The sequence below is a fragment of the Amphiura filiformis genome, chromosome 9 (genome assembly GCF_039555335.1).
Source record: "Amphiura filiformis chromosome 9, Afil_fr2py, whole genome shotgun sequence".
NCBI classification, from domain to species: domain Eukaryota; kingdom Metazoa; phylum Echinodermata; class Ophiuroidea; order Amphilepidida; family Amphiuridae; genus Amphiura; species Amphiura filiformis.
Window position 1 is genome coordinate 39,339,044 of NC_092636.1, and position 13,647 is coordinate 39,352,690.

Genomic DNA, 13,647 nt, shown 5'->3' on the forward strand with positions numbered 1-13,647 from the left:
CAACCCTCAATTTCTAGCTAAGACCCTGATCATATATCTCAGGGGTTGAGTTTTGAAAATATTAGGCATGCTTTGCACTTCTGGAAAGGTGGGCTGTCAGGTGTGCTATTAAATTGCACTCGGTAAGACGTTTAGGAATTGAGGTGTGCTGTAAATCACACTCGGACAGGCAATTTAAAGGTGTGCGATCACACTCGCGCACCTTAAACCTCAACCCCTGAAATCTTGCTGCTACATCCATCTTGGTGAATTTGTATGTAGTATGCACTCATTGTGTGAAGGAAAAGGAAGGTACACATGACCTGTCTCTCTTGGAGATCTAATTACAAAAATAGGGAACCACTTGTTCAATACGGTACCTCACTCCTGTCAGATACTAAAGAACAGTGCATCATACACGGAATAGAGCATAGCTTGTGAGGGGCATATGTAATTGTAGAACCTAGCCACAAATTGTAATATTTTACTATATTATTTATACTATTTTATAGCATGATATATATAATTACATGTGGCATGTTTTCTGTTTCAGATCAAATGTTATCGTTGCTACCAGAGTATGTGATCCCTTACAGTATTCACCTGTTGGCACATGACCCTGACTTCACTACACTCAGGGATATAGAAGCACTGACTGACATCAAAGAGTAAGTATTGATATATTGATGACTTCTTGCTTTTTATTTATTCATCAGTTCATGATCCCTAAATCCAATGAACTACTGTCCAGGATATAGAAGCATGGAATGATTTCCATGAGTTAGTATTTTCCCATCATCTCATGAACCCTACTTATCCAAACAAGTACAGGGTGACATTAAAGCCTAATTGAAATGCCCTCTCCGTCTGTAGTCCTTGTAAGGCTTACTTCATAACCCTTTAGGGATAGAGATGACACCTAGAGCAAGTATTTCTGTACATTTCAGCCTGACATCATAACAATTGAGAATTTAGAAACACTAATAGATATCCATTTGATAGTCACTCTATTGACCTGACTTTTGAAGGTGTAACATGAGTGATAAGCCTCGTATGAAAAAGTTAGCCTCACTGTACACTAAATCTGTTGTGTCTACACTGCGCATGTATTTGTGTTATGCTTGTAGCCAGGGTTCCCGTTAAGGATTTTAAAATGTGCGTCATGTGTGACGCAAGTTTGCTGACAAGGTTGAAAAAACTTGTGTCCAGACATATTTTTGTGCGTCCATCTGAAATTCACGATCAATCATACCGGGAAATGCCGCGGAATTCCATGATCAGAACGGCAGCCCCTTGTTGGTAACACACGTACCCGTACCCCGGGTGTACACTTCATCAAATTGATAAAATAAAAGTGCATTTTCGCCGTGATATTCCATTTCCCATCGCTATGATAATTTTTCTCATTTCTGTGTCAGTTTTGGTCCGAAACGTGCTCAGAAACAGCTGCAAAAACATGCGCAAATGTTAGTACTTTTACTTCGGGTTTCTTTAATTTTAAAAGCGTGTTGTTGATGCTATATAAAGCTAAAACACGCGCTGCCACAAATAATACAAAAAAAGGTTATCATTTGGATTTTGTCTTTAAAATTGCTTTTATTCATCGTAACAATAATACTAATAAAGTAAACATAGATTATTTATAAGAAAATAAACTTAAAACATTAAAAACTGAATATTGTCAGCTTGTGATAAATAATTAAACAAACATTAACTGCACGTTAGCCGCACGTTAGATGCTTTGTTTACTGTAAACAAAGCATCAATGGGGACAGGGGACTTTCCCATCAAACAGCTTTCGTACGGAAAGCTTGCAAAAAGTGCATGATTTCCTGACGTTGCATTTACAAATATTACAGATTTTACTACAATTCTTAAGCAGGTGGGTCAAAATTTTGGGGCTTTTATTATCTTAAAAATATAAAAGAATAAAAATTTCGCATTTTTATCATCAATTAATCATGTAATGGTTAGATTTCGAAGTTTTGTCTGCGTCCACATGCATGTGACATGGACGCAAAATACTTGATTAGCCATGTGAACTTGCGTCCAAATTTGTAAAATACGCGTCTGGACGCAAAGACGCACACTAACGGGAAGCCTGCTTGTAGCGATGACTGAAAAACTTACTATTCACGTTGTGTCAGAAAGTATTCTTGCGCGACTTTGACTTTGCGCCATAGCACAACTGTCTATCAGCACCTGTGTCTTCCCATGCCGTTGTGACAGGATCACGATTTTAAGTTCTAAAAATACAAGTTCCAAAAAAACACAACTGCGCAGTCTCTGTTCCCCCAGATTCTTGAGGGCAGCAATCTATGGTCAGTGGTTCCCAATAATAATAATAATTATAAAAATATATACTTTAATCCATTCAGATGCCTGTGGTTTATGTTGGAGCCTCTAGTCAACCGTAATGAGAATTGCAGTTTCATTAGGAAGCTTGTAGAAAACATCAAAAGGACAAAAGATGCACAGACCCAAGATGACAAATCTGCACACAAGGTAGGTGAAAATACACTGAGAAAATTGTGCATGTTTACTTTTAAATTGCATTATTTATTTTGGAGCTCCTGATGTGTAGTTAGCAGACAGGACTAGTACACAGCCACTGTACAAGAGATATCTATCTCCTATGATTTGGATAAGTGTTATTTTGGACGGGATCGCTATAATCCAAAACAAAATTATTAGAATACTTTGACATAGGTATTTCACATTATGGTTGGAAAAAACCAAAATTTCCCTGGATGATAATCAAAATTTCCTGTCAAATAGACAAATTTCCCTCCAAATTCTTATGTATTTCTTTGTTTAAGGACCTTAATTTCCCTCCAAACCTCCAAATTTCCCAGGAAGGAGCTTCCCACTTTCCACATTTTTTCCAGGCCTGTATAAATAAAATTCACATATGCCCCGTCCAATGTTGCCAGTTGTTTTATTTGGTCATGCCACCTAGAGACACCTGACATTGATTGGTGAGGGAGAGGGTTGTAGTAGTAGGAAAGGGTTCAGACTTCACATCAAAGGAAGAGAATTTCAGCATGTCAAATATAACAGAAAAATCAGAAATACAGTTTGAAAACAGTCTTACAAAAGTTTTCCAACTACTTCTGACCGGAATGTCGATCATTAATTGAAAATGACAACCTCAGAAATGCATTCAACAATTAACAGCTATACAAAAACAAGTGATACGTGTTCCAATTGTTTCCTCCTTAACACAGAGAATGTATGCTGTGTGTGACATAGTGTTAGGACTTCTGCTTACTAGAACACCAACATATAGCCTGAAAGAACATCCTGGGGATGTCCTACTGCCAAGCAGACTGTTTGCTAAACCCAGGAAAGCCATTAATTCCCACATGGAGAGCTATCTGCCCAAGAAACTCCAAGAAGAATTCTCAAAAGTACCAGGTGAAGAGGTAAGACCTACTCCTGCAAAACAGGAACAAGTCACCAAACATGTTTGAGTTATAATCTTGATGAGACGACATTTACCATGAAATTTGTACTTTATTGGTTTTTTATTAGGAACATAATATTAAGTGGATACTATTTGACCACTAAAAGTGTCTATTGAAATTGAATAATTGTTCTGAAATGGGAATAATTGTTTGTAATAATACAGCTCTTTGCGGCACAAGAATTGGACACCATAATCCGGCCTAGACAAAATGTACATTTCCCAGGAAGACAAGTAAAATTTTCTGCAAAAATAACATAAAATTTCTGACCATTTCTTATGTATTGCTCTATGTGGGGACCAAGATTTCCCTCCAAATGGCAAACTGAGCTTCCTGGGTTCCACTTGTATTTTGTGAAGTTATTTTGATATTTATGAATATTAATGAGGTTATTTGTAGCTTTTTCCCAAAATTCTGTTAATCTACTCTGCAGCCTAACCAATATGAACTGATTAATTTGTTGATAGTATGATATTTAGTGATTCAATCATGTTTCACCGTTGTTCATCGCCGATTAATGTCTGCGTGGTTTACTTCGCCGGACGCGAGTTGTTAATCGGTGATGAACAACGGTGAAACATGATTGAATCACTAAATATCATACTATCAACAAATTAATCAGTTCAACAACGAAAACAAGCTAAAGGTCGTATAATTCAGATGATTATTTCATGAGTTAGGCCTAATGCAGTCAGCCTTACCATGCTTACAAAAAGAGCGGTGATTTCTTTTGATATCAGCAATAAAACTGAATAAAACGGCAATCTTTATCCGATACTTCCAAAATACTGAATTCAACTTGTAAGCGTGATACGCACACAGATTCCAGACATGACGAATTTTATGCGCTCACGCGTAACACGGATGTGCACTGGCTACTGCTACTGGTTATCCAATCACCTGTTGATTTCCTTTTGATTTACTTGGTGTTGCTATGCCAGTTGATTTTTTGGTACATGATGCAGCAGCTCATCAAAAATGCAAGAAAAATGATATTGACCTTCATCTCTGTTCATGGTATCTCTAACTAATCTATAGCCTCCTCGATCCAGCATTTATATATGTCTTGCCTGTAAGCAAGCAAGCAAGCAAGCATGTATACACATTTTTGCTGGAAATATTAGCTGTGTGCACACTCTCAAAAAACACTTTTCTACAATTACTTTTTTGCATGGTATTTACTTCTTTGCATATTACTCATTTCAGAAAAAGAACCCAACAGACAAATTGTTAGAATCTCCGGCACAAAAAGGCAAAGGTAAAGGTGCCAAACAAGCCAACAACAGCAAGATGCAGAATGTGTCAGCAACGCAAGATACTTCAAGCACTGCCAAAGATGATTCAATAGCCGGTAAAGGTGCCAAGAAGAACCAGAAAGTGGAGAAGAAGAACGATGAGAACACGCCTAAACCAAGCCCTAAGAAAGGGACAAGAAGTACTGCAGCAGCGGCTGAGGCAGCAGATGCTTCTGTGGCAGAAGAAGCTGAGACAAGTACTGTAGCCACCTCAACTAAAAATGATAAGTAAGTTATGCTTGATGAAGTCTTTATAGACAAAAGTAACCTGGGGATGCCTGGGGTTAATATGTATGAGAGGGGTCAGGTGGAAGAATAGAAGAGACGATTACCTTGTGATATCATCTGATTGAGTGTCACTACCAGGGAAAAGAGGAAATAACAAATAAACAGAGGAAATGAATTGTACATTGTGCTTTGAAAAAGTCCAGTACACCAAAAGAACCTTGATGCTTATTAGTCAAGTCAATTTTTAGCTGTTAGCGGTGTGTGTGTGTACGTTTTTAATTATTTTCCCTAAGTTATAGCTGTTAAAATTATTTTTCAAAGATTTTGATCAAGAAACAAGACGGCACACAAATTTTGACCACTATCAACAGGTCTATTTTTCTGTTCTATAAAAATTCCCCTCAATTCTACATATTAACTGTTGTTTTTATACTTTTCCACAACTGCTCAGGAAACTCCCAACAAGAGGTAGACGAGGAGCTCTAGCTGAAAAGAAGATCACAAACAATGAGCAAGACAGCAGTCAGTCCACAGTGACATCAGAAAGTAGCACACCAAAATCACCTGTTGGAAAGAGGAAACGTAAACCGACCAAGAAACAGGCCAGTAGTCAATCCTCGCAAGATTCACAGGCGACATCGGAAAGTAGCAACACTCCAAAATCTCCAGTCGGAAAGAGGAAAGTTAAACCAACCAAGAAGCAGTCAAGTAGTCAATCCTCTCAAGATTCCCAGGCGACGTCAGAAAGTAGCAGCACTCCAAAATCACCTGTCGGAAAGAGGAAACTTAAGCCATCCCAGAAACAGTCAAGTCAATCCTCGCAGGACAGCCAGGAGTCCCCTGCAAAAAGACGGAGACTGGATAACAATAAGAGCAAATCACAATCTTCTCAGGAATCGGACTCGTCCCCACCAGCTCCTAAACGCAATAAATCACAAAGTACTATCAAGAAGTTCTTGACAAAAAGTAAGTCGTCAACAGACTCTTCCAGTTCTCCTTCAAGTACGCAATCAAGCCCAGCGCCAAAACGTGGTGCAAAGAGACAGAAAAACGATGAGTCGCAAACAAAACCGGTGAAAAGAGCAAAGGCAATCGATGAGTCGCCCTCAAAACCGGTGAAAAGGGCAAAGACAGGAGACGAGTCACCCACAAAACCAGTGAAAAGAGCAAACGCAAGTAAAAACAATGTTGATGAGAAAAAGAGAACTGAGATCAAAAGTGGTAGCACTCCTAAGAAAAAGAAGGGAGGTGCTAGTAGAGAAGCACAAGCCAGCCCAAGACCATCATCAGGTACTAGCAGTTCATCACAACAGTCGTCTATAGAGAGCCCGGCCAAAAGGAGGCTCCTGAATGGAGTCACAACTCAAAGAAGGTTAGTCCATTTTGTATACTTGTGGGATTGACTGTCAATGCTACATCAATACTTGTTATTGGCTGATCAGAATTAATGGTAAATTTTGTTTTGGTTGATACATTTTGTGCAAAAATTAATGAGTTTTCACAGTTAACAATTCAGTTATAATTCATAAAGGATGGGGATCGATCAAGCATTGATGGTGGATCAAAAGATCCAATACCTAACCTATTGTGTGACATGAGTGTTTCTCCTGCTGAGCAATTTCAAATTACACCAGTCTTTTAACAACCCCAATATCCAAGCTGTCTTTTGTGGAAGGAAGGGAGGAAGAAAGAAGATCAGGAAAAAAGGTTTTTGTCCCAACCTGGTTTTGAACCACCTATTTCTCTGGTGCCAATCACCAGACTGGGAATAGCAAGCCATGTGTGTGACCATCGCCTGACCAACAGTTTTGTGCATATTTATAGTTTGGGACGATTACGTAATCGGATCATGTGGGATGTGTGGCCTTGCAGTTCTGTATTGTTTCGTATGGTCTTTTTAGTGTAAGGGATAGACAGGACCCAATGTAAGGAGGCATTTTAATGAGGTATTCCAGTTGAAATCAATACACCCCCTATGGAAGACAGGACATTAATCTCCTTTGAAATTCACTTTCCCTGTGTGGAAGATTAAGGTCATATCTTCTTCAGGAGGTGTATGGATTTCAACTGGAATAACCCAATTACTATTCCTGTTAAAATTTGCTAGTTCATGGCGAAGTTCGATGTACTGAAAATAGAAATCATATCCATAGTTTAAAGCAAACTAATTTTGACATTTCTTTACAGGTTAGGAAACAGGAGCAATACTAAATCCACCAGATCGGGCAGAACAAGAATGGAGTCCCCCATGTCCACCACTTCCTCTTCAACGTCGTCTTCTCCAGCCGTGCCGTCACCGAAAAAGATGCCTTCCAAGTCTGCAAACAGAACTATATCAAACAAGAAACAAACTGTTACACGTACAGAAAAGACTGCACAAAATGCGTCACCTACGAAAAAGACTGCACAAAATGCGCCACCTACGAAAAAGGCTGCACAAAATGCATCACCTACGAAGAAGGCTGCACAAAATGTCTCGCCTACTAAGAGGACTGCACGAATTAGTAGACCGACCAAGAAAGTTCTGGAAAATGCTACACCGACAAAGAAAGCTGCACCATCACCCAGAAAAGCAGCACCTTCACCGCATAAGCCTTTATCCTCACCATCACCTTCTCCAAAGAAACTTTCTCCATTACCGAAGAGCTTGTCACAACCACCAAGAAAATTTGCATCAAAAAAGATTAGACAGGCTCCTCCTAAATCATCACCGGAAAAGGAATCGCCAAAGAAAATGGCGTCTCCAAACAGAACCTTAGTGCAAAAGAAATTGACTTCCTTTACCAGTAGAATGGATTCCAAAAAAGTGACATCAACACCTAAGGTGTCATCATCGCCGGTGAAAAAGCTGTCACTAACAGGGAAAAAAGATCTGTCCCCTGTTAAGAAAGCTAAGATGCGTATTGGTGCAACAAGGACAGGAACTCGGGGAAACAGTCAGAGCAGCAGCATCAGTAGTGTTTCTTCACCAAGTAGTATCGATTCATCACCCAGGAAGATGACACCGAAGAAGACCCTCTATTCATCTCCTGAGAAGAAACCTCAAGCAAATTCAAGGAAAAACCTGTAAGTCAAACTTGATGTTAATACGAAAATGTTACCATATACCACAAGGGGGTCGTAAATGTCGGCAGAATAAGTTTTAAGGGGGTACTACACCCCTGTCCAATTTTGTGCACATTTTTGCATTTTTATCAAAAATATAGCGCATTGGGGACAAGTAAGATATGTATATTATAGGGGCAAGGACTACAACTACTACACTGCAAAAATGAGGGAAAACCAATATTTGATCAATAAATCAATAACTACTTGCTCTGAGTTGCTGAATTTTAAGTACAGTAGTTGTAGTCCTTGCCCCTATAATATACATATCTTACTTGTCACCAATGTGCTATAATTTTTGAGAAAAATGTAAAAATAGGCACAAAATTGGGCAGGGGTGTAGTACCCCCTTAAGATATGGTCAATTGAACATATTGACAAACAAAAAACAAAGAATTTTCTATTGTTTTTTATTGTTATTACTTCCTTTTAATCAAGCAATAGGGACATGTACCGTATTCATTCCAATAAGCGCCCATGCCCCAATAAGCGCCCACCCAGGGTATATTCAATTTGCTAAAGGGTACCATTAATGTTGAAGTGACAGATAGATGTTGATATAGTGAAATAGCTGGAGGACTACACATCCGGTGTAAACTTGCCATACATTTTCTACATCAGAAAAGCCACTAGAACGTCTCAGGACCCTTTTATAACATACATAAATTCATCTCTAATAATCGCCCCTCACAAAAAATGAGGTAAACCAGGTAAAAAATAAGCGCCCACCCAAAATGACTTTGTTAAGCGCCCTGGGCGCTTATTGGAATGAATACGGTAATATATCATTCATGGAGAATTTGCCTGTTTAATATCTCAAAAAGTGAAAATGTCAGTTTTCAGAAAATGGATCTGTTGCGCTTATACAGTGCTTTGAGCCTCCTTATATTTCCTGTTTTTCCGAACTCTTACATTTTCCTATATTACAAAATGTCCTATAATTCCTGTACTTTTTCCCTTTACAAAGGTTACTGGTCTCTGATACCCTCTGTATTTGACTTCCGCTGCCCTATATTTGTCTAATATTTGCATTCAAAATGTTCCTATATTATTCCTATATTTTTGCATGGGTGGGCTTGAACCCTGCAAATAACTAGACCTTTTTTCTTAACAGAGTTGCACATATAAATTAACCAACTTTAAACTGCCTGGAAAGGTACTCAACTGGTACAAGTTATAGAATGGGTGGAAAAAATATTACTTGATTTACTAATTTTCTAGACCTGTCTGGGTTATCTAAAATTAGAGCTTGTCTCTTTCAATGCAGGAGAAATGTGAAGAAAGCAGGTAATAGACTAGTGAATGGTACCAGCGATGGCGAGTCATCTCAAGGCACAAGTGATGAGGACTCTCAGACTAAGAGAAGTAAAAGGATCCAGAAGGCAACAACTTCAAAAGCCAGCCCAAAGAAGAAAACAGCAGTCGCTGGTGCTTTAAATGTAAGTACAATGGTAGTTTGATTTTCTAGCGAGTTCCAAAAGCAACTTACATAAGGGAACAAACTTAAAATTTGATGATGTCCTAGAAATAAAAGTGCTTGGGTTTGGAGGCTAACCTGCTCCCCTTGTCCTTCCCTAAAACGCAAGTGTAAAGTGATGAAAATTTCACCCCAAAAGTTTGACTTTTGCCAATATTTCAACTAGTTTTTACGAACGTAAATGGGCCTTGCCGTCTAGATTTTAAAGGCAAGTGGTTAATCGTTCACTAGAAATCGAGTTTGGGCGGCGAGAGCGATTGCTCGCCTCAACGGCAAGGCCTCTGAAATGGAACTTTTTGACCCCTTGAACTTTTGGTTTGTTCCCTGAAGGACACCTCTTCTCTTGTAACGAAAACGGAAGTGGGTCATAAACATCAATATATATTTTTTTTAATATCAATATTCCTAAACATCTGTGGTTTGTACCCTTGCAACAGCTGTTCAGATGGCTTCAAAACCCAGCCGCCAGCATCCTGGCAGAAATAACAATTGGACGGTCTCTGTTGCCGGTTGTTAAGAACAATAGAATGCAGTCAAACCACAAGGGTTTGAAGCCATCCCTTGACCAAATTGGTTTGAATCTTGAAAATGATTGACTGCAGTTTAAGGATAACAAAGGCTCTCAGTTAGGATATATAGATGGTCTAACCGATTATTTTATTTTTTATTTATCATTACAGACAAGTCGCAAGAGCAGAAGACGGAAGCCGTAGGTTATTGTTATTAAAATAGAATACTTTATAAATGTGTTATAATTTTGGTGCAAAAACTTTTTTTGTTACAAAGTAACATTAAATTTGAACATGCAGATAACTTGCAATTTGTGGTCAAAATTCTCCAAATGATTATTTTAAAAAGGGTAATATTATTGACTTAGTAATTAAAGGCTTGGAAAAATGTTCATTTCCTGAGCAGATTAGCTAAATTTCTCACCAATGGTAACAAACCTTTTCCGTAAGTGCATATATATTTGATGCAAAAGCCAAATTATATAGGTTTATTTATTTCTCAAGTCTTCAATGACAACATTCTAAGAAACTAGCTTCCCAGATTGTCAATTTGTCCCAGGCCTGCAATATAGTATCTCACGCAAGTCGTCTATAGTGTTTTATTAGATTTGTCAAGGATTTTGTACCCATTTCAAGCGTATAAAAAATACTTGTAAAATGACACCGATTTCTTTGTCTATAAAGGGATAGGCAATATTAGTTTATGTTATTGTCCCTGTGTATGCTGAAGCAGCAGACTCGTTTGGGAAAAAAGTGAAGTGAAGAGTTCAGAGACAAAAATTGATAAACATTTCTCCTCAATTCAAGATATTGGCTAATATAATTGGTCAAATATAAAGAAGAAAACTTGTGCTCCTTTTTATCATATTTTCAAAATTTAACCTTGGCATTTTTAAAGTACCAGTAGAGTGTCCATTCAAAGTCAGCATTATAGGACACATTTGTGGCTGTATCTCAAAAATGTTTGAAAATGTTTGCATCTAGTGACAAGAGGTGTGAGTACCTCTGGCTATTGTCATAGATGAAATGAAATTTCTGTTGGTCTTTTTGTGTAGTATCCATACCAGCTGAAGGTTGAAATATCAGTTCATTATTTGGCTGCAGAAAACTCTTTAGACTCATTTTAATTGGGGTGGGAATGTCAGTGAATTTGACAAAACAAGAATGCTGCATTGGCTCGTTCATTTCCTATCATTTTTCTATTCTTCAGATATAGTGATGTAAATGATTTTATTTTCTGATATGTATATACATGAATTAAAGTTGAACAGATATTCAAATTGGAAAATATTTTACATATGCGTTGTGAAACGAGTGGTACATTCTGTGCATCATGAATGGTGATGAATCAATAGTGTAAACTCGAATTTTGTTTTAATGAAACGAGGTAATGAATGTGTAATTTGGTTGAATACTAGAGAAGATGTCTTGCCCTTCCCAGAATCCTTTGCAACATGATATTTCACCTCATTCCATCAAATGACACTCATATTACTTTTTACATGTTCTATTTGTTTTGAGAAGAGATAAACATGGGTCGATAGTCATGAAGTAAACATAATTTGCAAGACTTGGATGTGCTCTGTTCATTGATACCTGTCACTATAGACCCATGTTGAACTGGATTGCAAATCAGTACAGAATATTGATATGAAAACAATGCATTGTGGGTATTGTAAAATGTCTTCTCTGGTTGAATACTGCCTGATTTTCTACTTGAGAATATGAATAAGGTTAACATCACACTGTTGTGGTTATAATGAAGTCTGAAAAATTGGTGCTGATATACCGAAATGCTAAGCTTTCCCAAATGAACACAATAAATTGAGGGGTCAGTGACACAAAGACGTAACTCCATTTTGGCCATTGACTTGTGTAGTTAAATCTGTTTCACTGGCCATTGATTTCAATAGGCTGCTAAATGGAGTTACTTCTATGCGTTTATTGGAAAGTATGCATGTTTCTGAAAATTTCGATATCAAAATCCCATTTTTGCAAAAAATGGAGTTAGTGTCACTGACCCCTCGAAATACGATTTAGTTTTTATCATTCAAACTACTGATTGCAACATTTGTCCGAATTGTTTGGTCACACACTTTGTTCTTGAAAAGACTCCTGTGATCTGTTAAAAGTGTTAATTAATGATATTGAAATTACTTGAAGAGTGTTTCAAAATGTTTGAAAAGAAGTTACTGAAACAGAGCAGCTATTGTATGTTAATGCCTTTTGTTTTTTTAAAGCAGTTGGGTGACTATGTTTTTAGTCATTGTATATAAATACAGAATGTAACACGCTGGGAAGCGATGACGGAAAGTCATTATTTAGTGTTTATCCACACTTGCGTATCTACTATATCTCGGCCAACCCAAATAATTGTTGGCATTTTGTAAACATTTATAATTGATTTTAGATTAAATTTGGGGTAACATCCATTTCGAATTTTGGATCAAAGTATGGAAAATATTTGGTGTAATAAAATACAATTTGATACACCAATTTGTGTGTGTGGATTTGACAAAGTACAGGCTTAGCCGTCTGCCAAATAAGTGTTCCATTGTACATTGTATATAGTGCACAGAGAAACAGGCGTATGTAAATATTTTATAAAAAATTAACTGAAGAATTTCATGTGTACTTTATTGTAATTGTATTAGCTTTCTTTTGTAGCATGTAGCAGGATATTTGTTTGTTATTTGTACATTGAGAATTATTGTTTTTATATTTGTACTATGGGATATCTTTGTAAAAAAGGGGTTTCTGTGTTGCTTCTTTGGGGGCTGTGGCACTGGGTGTAGTTTATGCAGAGGTATAAGGCAACTGCTTCAGTTTGTTAAAATGCTCCATCAGTCCACAAAAACACAATAGTTAATACGAGTCTAAGGCAGAGGGTTTTGGGTTATTCCAGTTGAAATCCATGCATCCCCTATGGCAGACATGGCCTTAATCTTCCACATGGGAGGTGGTAGATTTCACCTGAATGGGCGACTCCATTTGAAATCTACACTCCCTGTGTGGGAGATAAGGTCATGCCTTTCAAATGGGGTGTATGGATTTCAACAGGAATAGGCCATTGAATAAAGGTCATTTTCTTGATACTAGTATACAAATATTGACTGCTATGAGGGGCACAGTTAAAATTATAGGCCCTCGGTGATGTCAAAACCATGACTATGCCCGAAGCGAAGCTGAGGCATAGTCATGGTTTTGACATCACCGAGGGCCTATAATTTTAAACTGTGCCCTAATATTAAGCAGTCAATATTTGTTTTATATCTGAATAATATAGATTCTTCTCATTTGATTGGTTAAAAGATTTCCTGACTGACAAGGCCTACAAGCTTTGTAACTGCATAGGCCTTAGGCTTAAATGCACACAGTCACAGTGCATGTAAGAGCAAGGGTGCAGAATTTGGACCGATATCTACCGATTTCATATCTAAAACAACCCTACCGTTTCTGTGCTAACATCACACACTGCCGAGTCTCCAGGTCGTAGTAATTTGTCTAAAAAGTGACATTTGGCAGGTATAAATCCTTGACATGTAACAGAATGTAAACAATCACTGCACTCACGGCGGCCGGTGAAA

The 13,647-nt window shown here is 37.8% G+C and overlaps 1 protein-coding gene across 1 annotated transcript in view; it reads left to right on the forward strand.

Annotated features, from left to right (window-relative positions):
* LOC140160971 (sister chromatid cohesion protein PDS5 homolog A-B-like) overlaps positions 1-13,169 on the forward strand; it is a 50,614-nt gene extending 37,445 nt beyond the window's left edge. Inside the window, 8 exon segments of the mRNA XM_072184328.1 lie at positions 533-647; positions 2,358-2,484; positions 3,207-3,404; positions 4,653-4,969; positions 5,421-6,341; positions 7,157-8,035; positions 9,342-9,513; positions 10,232-13,169. Coding sequence (XP_072040429.1) covers positions 533-647; positions 2,358-2,484; positions 3,207-3,404; positions 4,653-4,969; positions 5,421-6,341; positions 7,157-8,035; positions 9,342-9,513; positions 10,232-10,264 — 2,762 coding nt within the window. The 3' untranslated portion in view covers positions 10,265-13,169.
* Positions 13,170-13,647: the final 478 nt, after the last annotated feature.